At 32.5% G+C, this 20,963-nt stretch overlaps 1 protein-coding gene across 1 annotated transcript in view; it reads left to right on the top strand.

The window, feature by feature from the left end:
* Positions 1 to 19,786, top strand: part of LOC148276874 (MFS-type transporter SLC18B1-like) — a 35,746-nt gene extending 15,960 nt beyond the window's left edge. The window contains 11 exon segments of the mRNA XM_088233656.1: positions 3,928 to 4,097; positions 6,141 to 6,288; positions 6,535 to 6,721; positions 8,883 to 8,998; positions 10,774 to 10,881; positions 10,883 to 10,968; positions 12,374 to 12,469; positions 13,936 to 14,104; positions 16,043 to 16,182; positions 16,803 to 16,889; positions 19,372 to 19,786. Coding sequence (XP_088089782.1) covers positions 3,928 to 4,097; positions 6,141 to 6,288; positions 6,535 to 6,721; positions 8,883 to 8,998; positions 10,774 to 10,881; positions 10,883 to 10,968; positions 12,374 to 12,469; positions 13,936 to 14,104; positions 16,043 to 16,182; positions 16,803 to 16,889; positions 19,372 to 19,462 — 1,398 coding nt within the window. The 3' untranslated portion in view covers positions 19,463 to 19,786.
* Positions 19,787 to 20,963: the final 1,177 nt, after the last annotated feature.

Genomic DNA, 20,963 nt, shown 5'->3' on the forward strand with positions numbered 1-20,963 from the left:
ATTTTTAAAGGTAAATTTATTATTATATTGGTCCTTAGTGAGCATGAATGGAGTTAACTTTCCATTTGATAATATGTCAATTTATACTAATTAGAATAAATTATTAAAAGCTACACGATATCACGTAAGGTCAAGTATTATCGTTTCATGGTAAACTTGGCATTTTGTTTAACTTTAAATTTTTTAATTTGTTATACATAATAACTAATGCACATGTATGCAGTTTTATTGCACTATTCACGCATTTTAAAAATTTGTATGAAAGCTATAAATTTTGATACTAAGTCTTTTAAAATTATTTTTGTACTAATTAAAAAAATATTTTGAACTTTCGTAATTATTTATTTTAAAGCATAAAAATCATTCTCAAGAAAATTTGCTGCAAATTCCTGTTTACCGAAAATATGTAATATAACAGCTTCTGTGGTGTAATGGAAAAAACATTATTTGCACCCCTATGAAAGTAATGAAAAAACAATCCTTACTTATTTGTGGGACACATCAATATTTTTATCGAATCGATCTTCGATTGTACTGTAAACACAGTATTGAAATATTGTGACGCATCTCGTTTTGTAACAGTTCTATCTATTTTTATTATCTGTGATGTAGTTTACCACTGCTCTGTCAGTTGTCATTTGACACGCATTTGAAGTACGTATCGATCGATAAATTTGCCGTTATTCGATATTTTCTCTAGAACCCGCAAGTATTAGTTTTTTCATTGTAAATCCCACGATAACATGCTTATTTTTTACTATTTAAAAAAATAAATTACAAAATAATATCTTAAAACTAGCATACGTACATAAAAAAGTTGTCTCTAAACGTCATTCCTCTCAAAACTGTAGCTAGGTCCCGATTACAATGGGAAGTTATCATTTATCTTCAATTTTGTCTACAAAGTAAAATTAAGTTTTCCATGTGAAAAACAGAATATACATACTTTTTTTTTCTTTTACACGTGTTCAATTATAGGTTACCGATGAAGAGATACATAAAATGTTTATGCAAACAAACTTATTTTCGTACACAAATAATTTTTTTTCTTTAAAAACAGTCGAAAATAACTGTGTTAACTTCCCATTGTAATCGGGGCCCAGGGCCCATGACGCCAAAAGAAAGAATTATGAACTTACGAACTAAAATATAATTTTCTGTACAAACAATATTTAAAAAAGCTCTAAATGTTTTAAGCATTGAGCTTTCTCTGTAAAATTGTTAATAACCTAATCGATAGCCCAGAAATTGTTAGAAGCATTACATATTAGCGGAAAGTGACTAATCTGCTTTCCTTCCATACATTTTTTGCTTTTTATATATCTTGAAATTGATTTTTTTATTTTATTAAATTGAAAAACATAATTTTATAAAACATTCCCAAGGAGTTTTTAAAAAATATGTTATATGTTTTTTCACTTATTATTTTTGTATTATTTGATTTAGTAGGCACTCACTGTTATTTGGCAAATTATTTATTGCTCTCGGTTCTTATTAAAGTATAGAGTGAGATTCTAGAAACCGTATCTTAATTTCAATTATGTTTTTATATATTTTTTTCTATTGATTTCAATGATACTATTATGTTGTATATTTGATCATGTATGGATATAAATTTGTATAACTTTTATTTAATATTTATATCTGATTTTTTTTTTACATTGTTTTCTTCAAATTTTTTTTATTTATTATTTACACTTAGTTTTTCTGGATTGTTATTCTATTGCATCACATGTCATTATAATTTAATAAGATTAATTTAACTATGTATTTTTTATTGTTAATTATTATGGCTTGACACGGGCAACGTAAAAAGCTTTAATGATTTCATTAATATTTAAACGAGAGTAATTTTGAATGAATAAATAAATATCGAGTCCCTGTCCGTTGAACTCGCCATTCTGTATTCTTCGACATTCAGCGCTCACAGACTAATTATATGAAAAATAGCACTCTTCGAATAATACAGACTACTCGTACATATAATGACAGTTTTAGTGCCGACATATTACACTGTAAATACAATATTTTTATCAGATCTGTTTAAGACGTTTTAAATTTATCTCCTGTTTAACTTTATTTATTTATTTATTTATTAATGAAATCATACAGTCTTTATATAAAAAACAAGGTACAAAAGAACAATTTTAAACAGTAAGACCAATTACAGATTTCACACTAATGAATGCAGGAGGAGAGGGGAAAAATAATTTAATTCTAAAAAAGTAAAAATAAAAAAATTACATTAAAAGTTCATAAAAAGGAGAAGACATTGTAAAGCTACTCTACTTTCCCCCCTCTCTCTCCGCTTCCATGAACATTTCAATTTAATTGTAAAAAAATCACAACTAACAATAAATTATTCGATGCAGGTAGTAGATGTAGGTAAGTATAAATTAAGAGTTAAATTAAAATTAAAAGTAAAAGTTAAAATTAAAATGAAAAGTTTAAATTAAAATTAAGTTAAAAGTTTAAATTAAAAGTTAAAATTAAGAATTAAAATTAAAAAGTTAAAATTGAAAGACAAAATTAAGAATCAAATTAAAAGTTAAAAGTCAAGCAGGAGATAATCTAATCTAGAACTTCTAATTTTTACTTGTAGATATGTACATCTCGTCGTAGCACATCAAATATGGGCCACGTGACTCGGAGCGCATTCTGAGAAAATCGATAAAAACTATTTAAAAAAAAAAACTAAACCAAAAACAACGCTTCTGTGTATGGACGAAGTAGGGAAAATACAATGTTTTCCAATAAAGTAATATATTTATTTAAAATATTAATTACTTTATGCTAAAAAGTCGCATTTTTATGATTTTCTCAGAATGCGCTACGAGTCACATGGCCCATGTTTAATGTGCAACAACGATCTACTACCTGCATCTAATTAATTATTGTTGGTTGTATATTTTTACTGAGAATTATAAATGTTAATGGAAGCAGAGAGAGGGGGGGAAATAAGAGTTGGAACTATACAATGTCTTCTCCATTTAATGTGCATTTTATTTCATTTTTAAAATTGATTTTTTTTAGTATATTTTTTTTCCTCCACTCCTGTATCCATAATAAATTGATGTTAAATCTGTGATTGATCTTACTTTTTAAAATTGTACTCTTGTACCTTGTATTCATAAAAAAGACTGTATGCTTTCAAATAATAAATAAATAAATAAACATTTTCAATTACAGGTTACAAACGGAGATACTTAAAAATTGTATACAAATGTGCACATTTTCGTACAGAAAATTTGATTTTACTTTTTCAATACTATTGACTATTGAGAAAACTCTGTTGACTCTATATCGTAAAGTACCGTATGTCTACTTTGTTCAATGTATATTTTTTATGCATTTATTGATTTAATTTAAAGTTACCGGAATTCCACTCGTCCGTGAGCTTTGTATGTTGCTTCAATATGTACATGTTATCAATCATAAAATACTAAAATTTTGTAAAGGGGGTCTAGAATTTCAACAGTTCGTGTGTTCAGTAGCTGCAAGACTCGTTATGATCAAACTCCTATTTTCAAAAATACGTTTTTTAAATATTTATATAAACATCATTCAAACACTAAACTTCACCGCTACACTAAAACATTATGTAAACGGGGCCAGATTTCTAAACCGTTTATGCACTCTGCAGCTGCAAGACGTGATGTAATCTAAATTATATCTTTTATAATTGAAATATATCATAATTAGAAACAAGGAACTAGAATCCCAATCGTCCATGCGCTCCGTAGCTGCAAGACGTGCTGGGATAATTATTTATTGTTCAGCGCCCTTGGGGTGATTTTCACAAAAATGGCGCTTTACAAATTATTCAACTGTTATAATTATAATAATTCCCAGGCATGCATAATGTTGAATCAACTTAACTAATCCATATTTTTACTCCCATCATTTGAATAGATTTTTTTTTTCTAGGCAGAGAAAAAAGGGTGCGTCGCAACAGAGTACGGCTTTGTCTTTGGTATATTTGAACTCATCGTATTCTGCATCAGCCCTTTCTACGGATCTCACCTCAACAAGATTGGACCCAGAGTACTCTTCAACGGAGGAATTTTCACCACTGGAACATGTGCCATACTCTTTGGGTATTTATTTATATTATTTTATTTAATCGTGAAAATCAACGTTCCCTTATCAGAAACTGGTGGTGCACAGGGCACTTAACTGTTAAACCAAACGCAGCGTATCTTCGCGTCTTGATATTTTTTGTTATATTGTGGAGAGCAACACCAAAAGCCGTGTGGTTAGCAGAGCTGAACTCCGCTTTGATCCGCAACGCGCAATCCGCTGCGACGTTATCTCGGACAAGATATTAAACATCGTGCACCGGAAGAACATTTCACATCTCGTCTTGACATTTCGTGCTGTTTACCACAGCTCTCCGTTCAGTGTTCGCTATTGTAAATTCCTTCTGTACAAAAATGTAAGGATGTAACTCGCGTGTATCTACTCAATAAATAACTTCAATTGTAATCCATCTTTCTCATTTCACCTCAAATCAATTCACGCGCACACATCCATACAAATGGTGACCCCGACGTGATATAAATACACAACCTTCTGATCTGAAGGTCAAATGATCAGTCTTAAGCTTCATCTGTCAGTTCTGAGGCTATGAAGTATTCCAGAGTATAAAAACCCCTATTCAATCAATTTTTGCTGTGTTCCAGACAGCAAGGATTAAAAAAAACATATTTAAAGTAAAAAAGATCTATGAAATACTGTCTTATAAAAAAAATATTTTTGCTACTTATTAGTTGCAGAAAAAATATTTTTATAGTCATTCCATTGGCCACGCCCCTGATACGTCACGATTTATGTTAATTTTGAGCTTTTTTTTGTGATTTTTTTAAAACATCGTCACGTATTGACGTCACACCTCAATGCTAAACATGTCGCGTTTTTCTAGTGACATACTTTTTTAAAGTTATATATGAAAACATTTCTCCACAATATCCATGTTGATTTTAAAAATGCAATTCATTATTCTAAATCTATTTTATATATTTTTATCGGTATTCGTAGTATTTGATATTTGCCATGATCAGTACAACCATCTATTTAAGTTGTCCTGTATAGTGTAATAATATATTATTAGTTCAAGATTAGAAACTCAGCCACATGTATTCCATGGAACCCGCTTCGTAAGTAATATGAACATAATTTCATTGTTTTTCATTATCCCATGTCCATCTGGTGAATTAAAGCATATAGTGAGCACAGAGATCCTCCAAGCAACTCTGTCGGCTGTCAGCGCCCGTGCATCCTCCCAAGTCAGGTTCGCGTCACGCAGTTCTGACACGAACTGCCGATGAACAGTTAGCAGTGGTCGTCCAGAACCTGATGCCTTGTAAAGTAGGCAAGCGTGCTTAAGGCTCTCAGGAGGCATCCGCAGCACATGGCTATAGGGATAGGGAACCGTATCGCCTACGCTTGATGACAGTTGTCACCGGAGTTTACTGCGTCCGTTCCCTTTTTACTTCATTCCTCACAAAGTCAAACCACCGCACACCCAAGATTCTTCTGAGACACATATTCTTCAAACTCGGAATTTTGCTGATTTGGGCTCTAGTGAGGTGCCACGATTCGCATCCGTAGAGGAGAATAGGTGTTATGCAGGCGTTATATAAGCGGCATTTTTTTCACTGAGATTTCACCGATTTCCAGACAGCCTTCATAATGTTGAATGTGGCACCGACGATTCCTAGCGACATTCCCGGATCTTTTTGAAAGTGCCATTTTTCGTAACATATACTCCCAAGTATTTGAAATTCTTGACCCTTTCGATGACTTGGTTTGACAGAGTGAGGGAATTTCGGCATCAAAGCTTGAAAAGTTACATAGTACATGGGTTTTTGCAATATTGATTTTCAAACCCGAGCATGCGGAGTACCTGTTTAACCTATCTACAGTGGTCTGAAGACCTTTGACTGAATCGTCAATTATAACCGCATCACCGGCATACTGTAGGTCACAGAGTCTTCGGGGGGAGGAGATGGATATTTCTCGATCTAATGGAATTGACTTCCTAAAGATGAAGTCCATAATAATACAATCAAAACAATCAAAACAAGCAAACAACCCAACGTTTCCTTAAACATCTTTTTATCATATTTTTTTTATTGCAGATTATTAGACAAAGTGGAAGGACACTATCCCTTCATAATTTTGAGTTTCGTGATCAGGATAGTGGAGGCTATGGGCAACGCCGCTTTCCTCACAGCATCCTTTGCCATCATTGCAAAGGAGTTTCCAGATAATGTGGCAACCATGTTCGTGAGTAAAATTAATTTCTGTAATATTTTCTTACGATAATAATTGATAATTTGTGTATAAGTTCGTTCATCAGTTTTTCGTACATATTCTTATTCAGACGGACGCAGGATTGGCATGAGAGGAAGCGAGAGTGTTGGTTGGTGACAGAGTCTCCTGGAGGCATCTAATGATGTCCACATGCTCTTTGGTGACGATGTGGAAACGAAAGAAGAGAAAGAAAGCTTCATTAAATATTTTTTATTTCAGGCCTCTTTGGAAACATTCTTTGGCCTTGGTCTGATCGTCGGTCCCATGGTGGGAGGGGCCCTTTACTCCGTCGGGGGATACACAACACCATTTGCTGTCATGGGGTCTGTACTATTTGGGGCTGCAATCATGACTTACTTTGCTCTGCCTAAACACGCAGAACCAGAAGAAGACTCCGAGAGTGGTGGTCAGTTCTCCAAATTTTTTAAAAATAAATCATTTAGAAAAGTTAATTATTTATTTACTTTACAGGACAAACGACGTCATAACATGTTTGTCAATTTTGTGATGTGACCATACGTGGGTTAGGTATTTTATACGACGCACAATTTTTTTTTTTATGTAGGGAGATGTATCAACAATATCTCAAGCGAAGCGGCGTCCGTCCGACTCCAACGCTCGCATTAAACTAAATTTTCAAAAATTACGTTTGCGTTCGAAAGTAAATAATTATTCACTCGGCTCACTCCATACAAATGTATAGGAAAACCACGAATGGAAAAATTAACGAAAAAAAAAATTAAGTAAATGACAACAAATAATGGCTTTATAACGTTTTTCATTAGTATTACGCCCGTCAATAGCAAAACAATGCATTTCAAAAAAGTTCGAACAAAGATAATCGCATTTAAAATGTTTTATGGAATTTTAATCAGAAATTTTTAATATGTACAGCAAGTCCCCAATTGGCTAGGAAGCCTAATGATATGAAAAATAATTTTAAGTGCTATATGATAGATCTAAAAGAGTTAAATATTTTGAGCCGTATTACAGTAAAACGATGTATCTATATGTATGTGTGTATGTAGCCAATAAATAATCCAGTTTTATAAATGACTTTTTCGACGACTGGGTTATTAATTGAAATAGGCGTTCGGATTAATCGTTCGCTTCCTAGTAACAAGGGTTGGGATTTGAGTTACCGCGGGTTCTAGTTTTTTGCAATTTCCTTTGTTTTTAAATGCATTTTTGTTATTAGCCGCTAGCGCCATTTGTTATGGATTATTTATCAAATATAAAATATACCATTTTCGGATATGCCATACTACCACTGGGTACATTTTATCTGAATTTTTGCAGCTTACCAATCTAAAAACTCACTGTTCGTTACTGGTATGTACCTATGTATCTGTGTTCACGTATAACATAAAAATAACAGTTTGTTTATAGTAAACTTTACTTCATTTTCTCAACATTTTAAAAATATTCTAACGCTTTACCATTTGCCAAATTAAGATCTAAATTTGTCAACAATATTTTGAGGTTGTCCAAATTTTTGTAGTCAAGGACTGGATTCAACTCCCTGGGGAGCTGTTAATATTAACACATTAAAACCAGAGATGAAGAGCATTTTAGTGAAGGTAATATAGAGTCTAGGCATCTACAGGGTTTATGACCTGTCATTGGCTGGTTTAAGTTGCCACTTTACACACTGTGTAACATTCACGGGAAAAAAAAAATTTCAGGCGTTGCCTTGTATGTACGTGAAATAATTCAATTAGATGAATCTCACCCGCATAAATAAAGGTTTCAGCTCTTTAACCTCACAGACATCAACAAATAAAAGAGTTGAAGGAATGTAAAAATGTTCAAATATGGGTAGAATGATGAATGTTACACAGTGTGTAAAATTGCCATTTAAACCAGTTAATGACCGGTCACAAGCCCTGTAGATGCCTAGACTTCTATATTCTTTTAAGCCAATTAATTGGCTTAAGTAAGTCCTTATGGATTGGCATTAATGAGTAATACTTAATGTAAACAGTCTTCAAATCGACTTAAATTTACAAAATGTATAATTAACAAAAGATATAAATATGGCCTAATCTAGGCGGAAATGACAAGTGTGACATCGCGAGTCAGGAGAAACAACACCGCTTGCTTCTTAAATGCCCACCCTTGCTGTAGGAACACATCAACAGTACCATTTAGTGAGATTTCGTTCACTGTTCTGAGGATCCTTGGCAGAGGGGAAAAGAATCCGATGTTAGTTTTATAATTTCCTACAGCAAAGACAGGATTGGTACGCAAGTTACTTGTAATCGGCTGGTTTAAGTGACACACTGTGTAACAGCCCTTCTGCCTACGTTCAAATATCTAGATTTTCTCAACTTTCCATCAGTTGACTTGTGGAGTAAAAGGGATGGAACCTTTATTGATGTGAGATATACTCAAAACATTGTTGATTGAACAAAATAAAAATTTAAATGGTAAATGTTGCAAGGAGTACCAGTACCAGACTTCGTTTTTTTCACAATTCCTACACAAATTTTATTTCGTGTTCGGGTGCTATCCCCATTGATGGGTATACGATTATTATGTTTAAAAAAATACACGTTTGCTTCCAGCTTCTTTGTTTACACTGCTGAAGATACCATCAGTTCTACTGGCTGCTCTGACCATCATCATCTCTAGTACCAGTATTGGATTCTTACAAGCGACTCTTGAGCCTCATTTACGTCAGGTAAGGTTTATCTACTACAGTAGAGTCTCGTTTATTCGATTTTCGGTTATCCAACCTTCCGAGTTATCCGACCCCTCGGGGCAATGCCAGTCAGAACAGTCCTCAGACCTCAGTGCTTACGAAGCTCTTTCGCTGAGAGGACGTGTTGCGCATTGTTTCTTTGTTTGTTTATGTTACGTGTACATATTTGAACAGTTTTCGATGTGCATATTAAATTATGTAACACATTTTCAATGTCGTTTTTATCTTTTTCCGCGTTATCCGACCTTTTCGCTTATCCGACCTTGCCGCGGCCGGTTTAGGTTGGATAATCGAGACTCTACTGTAAATGCTATTAAATATTTGTATACATGATTTTCAGGGCCAGACCGCGTAACTTCAGAGGAACATTCTTCACAGTAAGCATAAAAAATAATCCAAAATTTTTAATCTCAAAATGGAGTAGATCTTTAATTTCTCGAACTAGCAGCCCTTCCGCAAGCCCCTACACCTCCCGTAATAAAAATAAATGAGATACAAACGTATTTGACCAACGAAGCGATACGCACCAGACGCGGACAAGGGAAGCGGCTGGGTAGGAGAGGGGAAGCGTCTGGGTAGGAGAGGGGCAGGGGTTTGTGGAGGACTGCTTGTCCGAGTAATTAAGATTACTACATTTTGAGATTATAAATATAATGACTTTATGGAAACATTTCACAAGGATTTATTTTAAAGCTTATCATAAGGAATGCTCCTCTGAAGTTTCGCGATCTGGCCCTGAAAGACCATGTATAACCACCTTTCGACTTTTTAATGTTTACCTTTGTCTATGTAAATACTTTATCCACAAATGTATCCAAATTTCTACCAAATAATATCAAACCTGCTTTTTATACTAATAATAATATTGGTAAATTATTGCTTAGTAATAAATATAAAAATAGCGTATTAAATAATCCAGGTATTTGCCATTTAGGATGCTATTCTTGTCTTTCTGTAATACGTTGGAAGAACATCAAGATTTTGATATTTTGATATTCGTGATAAAGAACATATGAGGTGTCTGCACAAACTGCAATTTCTCCAAATTCGCAAACCACCTAATCAATTTTAATCATGACTAATAAAAATACAGGAACAGAGATGAAGAACATTTTAGTGAAGGGATTATAGAATTTTAGGCATCTACAGGGGTTATGACCTGTCATTGGCTGGTTTAAGTAGCCACTTCACACACTGTGTAACATTCATCATTATGCCTATGTTTGAACAACAACATTTCTTCAACTGTTCCATCTGTTGACTTACAATTGAAAGTAGTATTGCAGAAAGCAGCCAGTTTACAATTTTGAAAATACGAGATATTGGTGTTATCGGGTGCAGTAAGGTATTTCTAATGTTTTCTTGTTAGTGCCTCAAACATAAATTATATGAAATTTTTTATTTCATGACTTCGCAACAAAACACTGGTAAAATAATAATTTCTTGCTGAAATCGCATCTGAACAAATTATCAGATTAACCAATCTTTTTGGCCCTTCTTTCGCTGCCCATTCGCTCTACTTGTCCTAACAAACCAGGCACTCATTTGTTGGGTATTTTAAAAGAGCTTGTCTCAGTTTTGCATACTGCATGAATTCCTATATTTGTGCACTAATCATCTTTTGTTTTACCACACCTGAGAAATCATATTTCGACAGCATTCAGCCTATTTTCAATCTCGTCTTTCCAAATGCATACATTAGTGTCGGCATCAGACTAGACTGGCAATAAGATTGTGACTTGTTTGTTTAACAGTTTGAGTTCACTCCCGTGATTCTTGGTCTGATGTTTATCATCAATGGAGGTGTGTATGCAGTGACAGCTCCTGCTTGGGGCTGGGTGTGCGACCGGCCGAACTTTAATCCCTAAGTGGGTTAGCGTCCTCGGCTGCGCCTTTGTGGCTGTTGGCTTCTTGCTGGTAGGACCGGCCCCCTTTATTCCCAGCGAAACGTAAGTTTAAACGACTGTTTTTTCTGTTTTATTTTCAAACAGTAGTTGATCATTTTTATTTCTGATTTAATCTCGCGATCAGTTTTTAGCAAAATATTAAATTGAAGAAAATCAGAAGCATGCGCTGTTATAACCTCGAGGTCGATAATTACTTGGAGTTCCAGCGACGATCTGCAAATTATAATATAAAAAGATAACGGTCCTCTGTTATTGGTGGCGTCCGTCTACTCCCAACTGAAGGAATGTCTCAATCGAATATGAAAAAAAAGTCTTTAAATGCTCTTCTTGATGCTTGGCAATCGCGATGGGAATCTTCCTCTTCAGGGAAGGTTACCTTTATTTTTTGTTCTACAGTCCACCAGCGCTTAAAATCTTCTTGGGTTATCCCCGATCACTAGACTACGCAGTTTTTATCAGGTCATGGTAAATTTAATCAAAACCGATTTATTTTAATATTGTTGACTCCTCTTCGTGCTGCTGCGGATATCCTAACCAATCTTCTGAACACATTTTGTGGTCTTATCTCTCTCCCCCTCTCTATGATTACCAAATAGAGCTTCGAGCTACTATCCGTAGCCCTGTTATAAGTTCTGTCGGATGTACAGATCTGGTGGCTTCCAAAAAGAATTTTAAGGCTTTTAAAAAGATTTGTTATTATTTCGGTGAATTCATCATGTTCAATCAATTTAATCCCAGTCAGGGAAGAATTCACTTCCCTCTTTTCTCAATCCGATGAAATACATATTATGTACTTCTGGATTACTTCCTTTCAGCACAAATATGCTTAGGCTACCAGATTACAGAGAGCTCCTTTGGGCAGTTTGTCTCGTTTGACATCGAGCAAATTTTCCGCGTATGTGCCTATGTGGGCACTGCCAAGGAGACTTATGTCCCCAGATGTGGTATGTGGTGAGCAAGCTGTAGTCACCTCGAATTTAAAAATTGTAACCCCTTGATGGTGCTGTTTAACTGTCAAACTTTACTTCATGCTCAATGTCAGATTACAATTTACTTGTTTTTTTTTCGTATTTTAAATAAGCTTCTGTGATAAACAGTAGCAACCTCAAAACGATTAAAAATGTAAATATATTGCAATTTAAGCAAAAGGTGCTCGCTTGAACATGATGTCTGTCAATTCCAGTGAGTAGATATGTGTACTTATGTACCGTTGAGTATGGCTAGTCTAGATATATATCGATATACTATCCTTAAAACTTAAAGATACAGGGATGATAATGTATCATCGTAATCGCTCTATAGAATTTTTCTTCGGCTATTCCGTCACGGTGAAGGTATAACGTCCTGGTCGTATAATCGTGGTCCTGGAACGATGAAATATTCCGTTTCTATTGAAATCGACCTTGCCTTACAATTTTTTATTATTCTTATGTTTGTTTTATTCCAGAACTGTATGGATTTGTATCACTGGGCTGGTGTTACACGGATTTGGAATGTCTTGTCAGTTGGTCTCTTCCTTTACGGATGCTCTCAAAACAGCCATGTGAGTCCTTTTAGAATCTATCTTTAAGATTATTATTGTTTTCAACCACTACATGAAATACTTTATAATTGTTATTATTTACTTATTTTTGAGACACTTTCATCATCATCATCATCATCATTTCATGTCCGCTCCCTAGTTAGAACATATTGTGAATTGTTGAACACACTGTGAATTCACCATTCTACTTATGACTCAGACAAAACTTACTTTTTCATACCAATAACCATAGAACTAACTATGGTTTTCATTCCCCCATGCCTAAAATTCTTAGGTCTACCAACAAACATACCAGTCTTGATTTCTTGGATAAAAAATAGTCTTCTTTCAGGCGATCACTGAATTTAATTCAATTATAAACACCTCTTTCCCGCTTCCGCTCTCACAAAGTCTACTATATACCATTGAGTCTTTCTACTTTTTTAATAATAATTTTTCATGTATAAATATGGCCTTAAAAATGCCCATTGGGCGTATACATAAATAAATAAATAATGTTTAATCACCCGCATTTTCTTAACTCCTCCATCTGTTGGCTTTTATGAAGTAAAAGAGCTGAAACGATTTTGATGTGGGTGATATTCATCTGCCGTTTATCGTTATTTATATATATATATATTTTTATCGATATGGTGTTTATTTTGGGAAAATCCATATTATAAATTTAATCTTGATTTAACACTGATTTGAGTCAATTTAAAACCTTATTTTTCAAATTAAAAACAAATGAATCGGACGATTGTTTCGCCTTTTTGGGAATTGAACATAATTGTGATGATTTAATGGATTTAAGGTCCATATATAATAATATAATTCTAGGTACTTGAGTAATAAAAATTGAACGTGTTAAATTCAACATTTTATTTATTTTTTAAATTTTTTTATTTGTTTGTTTTTCCATGCATATATGATTTACATAGAAATATAATAACCAAAATACACTTAAAAAAAATAAATCTTAAAATTAAGCTATTCGTGAATTGGAAAAAATGCTTATAAAGACCACAGCGTCTGAGCGTGGGCCATTCCTTTTTAATTAATAAAAAAAATTATAGCACATATATATGGTATGACATAACCATGAAAAGAAAAGAAAAGAAAAATAAAGGAAAAACTAAATTAATATAATATGCTGATGTTACGAAAATATGATTTATTTGCAGTATGCATTTTTATTTTATTTTAAAGAATGTGTCTTACTCAAGTACCTAGAATTACATAACTGTATAAAGACTTTCAGTCCATTTAATCTGCAAATTTGTTTAAAAATGCCCTAACAAAGCAATTTAATACAATTTTTACAGTTTGTCCTGTTATTTAAAAGCCTAAACTATATTCCCTTCTCAAAAATATTTTCCCTCTCCTTTGCATCAAATTTAGATCTTTAACTCCCGAGAGCCTACCAGCCTGTCTACAATTGGATGTTCTCAAAACATTGTTAATCTAATAACAATACAATTTTTCAGTGGACACGGGTTTCCCAATAGTATTGAAACGTACGGTCTTGTATCAGGACTATGGACTTCAACGTTTGCTCTTGGTGCGTTCATAGGACCAACTGTATCTGGATTTTTATTCGACAAATCTGGATTCAGGATGTCTACTATCTTTATATTCGTACTGCATTCTGTATCGGTAAGTTTTTATGGCATTCACAAACATTTTTTTATCTCAAGACATGTGTGGCTAGACGTAATTAGATTTTAGAGCCCAATTTCCACGAGTTGCAATCAATACGAAAATATCAAATACTACGAATACTAATAAAAAAAATTAAAATGGATTAATAATTAATTGTATTTTCAAAATCAATTTGGATATTGCGGAGACATGTTTTTATACATAAATGTAAAAAAGAAGTTCGATAAAAATACGTTGCTAGAAAAATGTGACATGTTTGGCCTTGGTTGTTGTGATGTCAAGATTCATGATAATGTTCTGAACAAATTTCAATGGCCAGGAACAAATAAACATGAATCGTGACGTATTAGATGCGTGGCCAATGAAATGACCGTTTTCGCGGGAATTAAGTTTTACAAATTTAAAAGTATTTTTTATGCTACTAATAAATAGCACAAAAATATTTTTTTTACTGAACAGTATTTCATAGACCGTTATTACTTTAAAAATGTGATATTTCCCTATTCTGAAAATAACGAAGTGACGAAAACATTTTGAACACATGACAAACTATTTGCTCTGCTCAATGTTATTTTTATGTAAATTTATTGATATAATTTTAAACTGCTAGAATATTACTCGTCTAGCGCTTTGTAGCTGCGAGACGATTGGTAATATAGCTTCAATGTGTAAATGTTATCAATTTTAATATACCTAAATTTTCTAAACATTTACATTCTTTCACTTCTTCACAATATTTTTGATAATCCCACTTCGCCTGTTTATCTGATAGTGCTCTTCAGTGCTGTTAACAGGACAGAAGGCCTAATTACAGGGGTAAATTACTTCACAGAACCCCCAGGCTTGAGAAAAATCACATTTATTTTTTGTGTTCTTACCGGGGATCGAACTCGGAACCTTCCGTGTGTGAAGTGAACTACTCCACGAATGCATGTGTTTGACCAATAAAGAATCTACCACATCTGCATGTCTCCGTAATATTATTTGAAACAATACATTAATATTGTACGTATTTATTTTATTTACTTAATTTTACAATACGCACAAGGAGCATTTACTAAAATTATAAAGGTTAGTACAAATATTGTAAGTAATAATTTGAAAAATAAAAAGCCCTTTTTTTTCTTAATATACTGTAATATTCATCCCTATAAATTGTATAAATGGACAATGTCCGTAAATAAATAAATAAAGACATATGCGTATTGAATGCAAAGCATGGATATATACGACTTGTGCCTGGCCAATCATGACATACAGGATAAAAACAAAAGCTGACACAACAAGAATAAAGAATCTGCTTACAACATCAGAAATGAAAACATTAAAGGCAATCACAGGAAGAACGCGTAGAGATCGAATCCGCAATGAAGAAATAAGAGGACCCGTGGCACCGAAGATGTTGTGCGATGGAGCAGAGAATGAAGAAGATTTAGGAGAGACCATGTTAACAGAATGAACAACTCTAGAATCCCTTACATAGCTGCTAAGGAAACCCTCACCTGACCATAATTTTCCTTATAGACCGTCTAAAAAGTAGAGAGACAGTTGGATCTCAACGTCCCAGAGTACCAACTTTCTGCCATAATAGATCAACAAATCTAAACGAAGAGAACGAAGAATAAATATTTTTTTTGATTCAGACGATCGTTTAGCTTTAAGCGGACATTTTCAAACGAATGTAAAGATGATACAGACCGTAGAAAAGAAGAAAGAAAGAATATATTACGTTGATTCGGTGTCTAATTTAATATTCAGTTTTTGACTAAAATGGAGTTCTACAAAATAAACGCCATTTTTTTTATAAAACATAACGGTTCAGATCAATTTTGATGTTTTTTGATAATTTTTTGAAAAGGGAATAAAATCTCATATAATAAATAAACGTTAAAGCGTTTGTTGTACCAATCACCGTTGGTTGTTTATTTACAGGGTATTGTGATGCTGCTGTACTTGATATTTGGGAAGCAGAGACTTGCAGAGTTCAAAGTTCTTGAAAATGAAGCAGAGGTGGCTAAGACTGAAGGCGATCTCGAAGGATCTTCTATCTTGGGAAATGGTTCTTTGAAGAGGTAAAACAATCTAAAAACCGATATGGCTAAACAAAACTCGCACTCGTGAAGTAAGAAATATTTTCCAGCAGGAAGAATGCTCAAATATTTTTTAAAAGTCGACATGGTCGTTTTTAGTAACATTACAGAAAGAGAAATAATGTGTTGTGGGTAGCATACACCGATTGACAAAGGAGATCATTCAAAACGTACCCAAAAATTAAAGTGCCGGCCCGTAAAAAAAATTATTTTTATTTGTGGCAAAAAATGACGGCACAAGTCTACGAATAACCAATCAAAACTTATTTTACGGAAAAAAACCGCATTAATCATGAAATTGTCTACATATGTACAGCGTGTTCATTAAACCCTGTCACATTCGAAACCACGGCAATTTTTTTTTTGTATTTTTTGTACGAAGTGTGAATGATCTCCTTTATTAACATTTCTCTGTTTATAATTCAATACAATTATTGCACATAAAAATGCATCATGGACGTTCAATTTTTTTTTGTTTCAATTTGTTTGTTTTAGTTATGAAAAATACTTATTCAGATTTAATTGGTTAAATCATCTTATTATAAATTATATATTAACGCATACGAATTTATGTAAAATTAAAACTGTGATATATTTTTTAGCTCCAGATCGCAAATAGGTATCTCCATCGAAAGAACACGACCGTCAGGAATGCATAGCCTCATAGCTTGTAATAGCTTTAAAAACAGGTAAATTACTCAGATTTATCCAATTGATAATTACCATTTGTCATTTCATTAATAAGGCATATTTCAGAATTATCATATTGAGATATTGTTATCAATTGAAGAGACATTCTCGGACTTAAAACGACGTAAATAAGTAGGTAAATAATACCTACGTAGAAAAAAAAACATAGAAATGCGTGAGTTAATATTATGCCATTGTTTTAATTTGGAATTTATTAAATCAATATTTCGAATGTCTAAAAATTCTTAAAATTTACCTTTTTTGAAATACTGACTGATTTGTCGATTTCGCTCCATATTTTATAATATTTTTAATTAATGCTATGAAATTTAACCCACCGAATTTGAATACAAGCGCTCCACTTTTTTACTGTTACAGTATTAAATATATATTAATTTATATATTAGAAAAATCACATAAGCCAAATAACAAACACATATTCTACTTAAAAACTAAGGATAAATCAAGCAAGCGAAGGAGAGTGGTATAGGGGAATACTCGAGAGGATCTATCGATTCCTATATAGGCAATGCCAGTTCTAAGGATCCGATATGTTGCGGCAAAAAATAAATAAAATATAGGGTCGTATTTGCAAAAGTGTACACGGATATTATAAGTATGAATGTAATCTATAAGTATGTTTATAATAAAATAAGTATGTATGTAATATAATTAATATGTACATAATATATAAGTGTGTATAAAACATATTTATTTATTTATTTATACATAAATGGTTCAAAGAACCTTTTACAAAAATTAATAATTAACAGAAATAATCACAGAAGTGCACAATAAACATGAAGTACATAGTATGAAATAATAAAATAATTAAAACTAAAAAAAATTGTGATCACATAATACAAAAAAACAAAAAAGTATAAGTATATAAAGTATAAATAGTAAAAAGTGCAACATAACATTTCTAGATAAAAGAAAACAATAACCATGAGAAAATCTTATGTTCTAAATATAAATAAGGCACAGTAAAGTTGAGAATAACTAATTAACTAAATGATAATAATAATTAAAAAAATTAATACAACATTGGTACTTAAAAAATTATAAGTTTTTTGAGCAATAAAATAAAAATAATACCTTTATTTGGTAAAATCATCATTATCAGTTGGTTGGAAGAAGTTGCCATAAATCCACCTATATACAATTTAAATTATGTTTAACATGTCAAAATAAAGAAATACAAAATCACGTATTCCAGGAAACAAAGTTAAATTTGATAATATATTTTAAAACAAATCCATTACTTTTCTAAAAAATAAGGAGTGAGAATACGTTTTAATTCATGAAGAGAATTTGTATGGAAAATATCGAATATTTGTTCAATATTTTCCACACAAATCTCACATTACTTTTATTTTTGCAGGGTCTGCAATTTAGTATTCTACCCACTGCCATTTTTGTCTTTATTTATTTTTACAGAAACAAACAGTCAACAATGATATAATAACATACAAAAAATGCAATTTAAAGACAGCCCACCGAAGTTTTTCAATAAAAATCATACATATTAAATTGTGGTACAACAGAAGGTTGTGTTTTTGTATGAGAGTAAGTGTAGAGGTGCGTTTGTGTGTATTTGTGTGGAAGTAAGTCAAGTAAGTGTTCAGATGTGTGTAAGCATGAGCAAGTGGGAGCGTATCGCATCTAGAAAGAATCAGCCTTAATTTATTTTTAAATAAATTAAGGGTCGTGTTAAATATATCGATAGATAAAAAAAGCATTACAGTTTGAGCAAGAACGATAGAGGAAAGAGTTTTGTGCATAGTTAGTGCTGCAGATTGGCAGATGGAATAAATACTGTCTTGCGAAAGTGGACATTAAGATTAACTTTGGAGAGTAGGTTTAAAGAGCCTACTTTATTGTTAAATAAAATATATAAAAGCATAATTCAGATATAGAGCGTCTTTTTTCAAGGGTAAAAAAATCGATTTTGTTTAGCAGATTGGCTGTAAGTGCAAAGCATTTTATTGTTTTTATAATCTAGGAATTTAAAAAAATTTCGTTGAACATTTTCAATCCTTTCAATGTTTGTTATGTATTGTGAGCGCCACACAATGGATGCAAACTCCAAGTTACTGCGTATAAAAGTGTTGTATAAAATCTTTCCACCTTTTCTGCAAAATCAGTTTATTTTTTTAGGGTGTCTTATTTCCTCATTTCTTGGACAGTGATTGGTACACTTTTTAACTCAGCCTGTCAACATTCAACCTGGCTTGATTCGGGTACCACATCTAGGAATATTAATATTGTTTTCAGCCCTTCTAAATGAAAGAAACGAAGTTAGCCTAGTAAACGAAGAAAGCGCACCAATCGTTCTTACGATGCGTGTCACCTCAAATCTCTTGGCGTGTCATAGGTTACTCATCACTGCCCTGGGATGTCATGCCATCAATAAGGCACACTAGCTTCGAAAGCGCACATTTTGAAAAAATATTTATTTTATGACCATTTTTTTTTTAGAAGCCGATCCTGGGTGAGAGGAAACAGCAGTGTGGGAGGATATGGAAGATCATACGGAAGCATGGCTACAGATAGATACCGTTTGACATAAAATTATGTAAAATATATTAATTTTAGTAAAATTACCTTAACTTATAAGTAATCAAATATTTTTTAGGTAACAATATCACAGTGGTAAAACTATTAAAATAATTGATCTAAATAAAATAATAAACGAACAGCAAATCTGTGGTATATGACAAAATTAAGAATGTCAGTCAATAAATTGTGATTCTATTTGAATAATAATGACTTCGATCCATTTAGAATATATTATAAAAAAATTCTAAAATTAAATAAATAATATCTTCTTTCACTATACAGGATGTTCTTTAAACCCCGTCACATCCTAAACCACAATGATCAGTATGGGCAAGAAGACATCTTAAGACATAAAAAAATTATTTAGAAAGAAGAAAATTTAAAAAAAATATATATTTGAAAAAACAAATGGTTGCTTACTTCTGTAGGGGAGAAGCACGGGCTGTTAACTGTGTATCAGACTCCCCCCTTACCTTCCTCGTGTCTTCCCTGCAGAAGTAAGCAACCATTTGTTTTTTTTTAATATTTCGTTTTTGTAAATTTTATTTGTTCTAAAAATTTATTTTAATGTGCCAATATGTCTTCTTGCTCCTACTGATCATCGTGGTTTCGGATGTGACAGGGTTTAAAGAACACCCTGTGTATATAAAACAACGATGAGGTATTTTCACAAATTAGAAAATCTTTCATTCCTGAAATTTAAATGACGTTTAAGCAGAGAAGATTTTTATAATTCTAACGATATAACCATCAATTAAAAAAAAAAAGTTTTCGTTCTTCAGGTTTTAAAACGAGTACATACGTACAAAACAGCTCGGAGTTGGCGTCACGTCAAACAATGCGTACAAGCATGGCGCGGTAACGTTATACGTGATATTTTTCCTTAAGGGTGCGAAACGTCTCGTTTTTAGGTAATGAAAAAAAATATATACGATAAACCGTTGTAGAAAATTTATCCGGCGTCGCACTAAAAAATAATGATAAACATAATGATTCATTGCAATTTTCTGCTAATTGAAAAAAAAAACTCGGAAAGACTCTGTTCTAGATTAATCCATGAAAGATTACCGAAATTTGATATGATAATCACCTACTTTTATGAATACTTATTATTTATAAATAAAAAGGTCGTAATTTTACAAAACTGACTTTTAAAAATTGAGTTTATAAAATTGTTTAATTTTAAGTTCAATGAATGAAAAATGAGTACGAATTTCAAGATGATATTTTGTAAATACTTATAATTTACATTTAAATCATGGAAAATAATTACAATAACATCAGTTGAAAAATTATTCATGGAAAAAAAGTACTGAAAAAATTTTGCGTTTTTGTAATTCACCCAAATATTTCAATTTTAAGGCCGTTTTGAAATATGGGAATCAAGTTGGTGTAGGGTTCGAACTTCGGACCTCTGATCCGCCAGTCTGCAATACTATCCACGGGATCACAACCAATATGTATCTGCTTAAAAAAATAAGGGGACAAATGCCATGTAAATCAGTTTAAAA

Source organism: Micrasema longulum, unplaced genomic scaffold, assembly GCF_059751315.1.
Source record: "Micrasema longulum isolate JH-2025_06_02 unplaced genomic scaffold, ASM5975131v1 h1tg001135l, whole genome shotgun sequence".
NCBI classification, from domain to species: Eukaryota; Metazoa; Arthropoda; class Insecta; order Trichoptera; family Brachycentridae; genus Micrasema; species Micrasema longulum.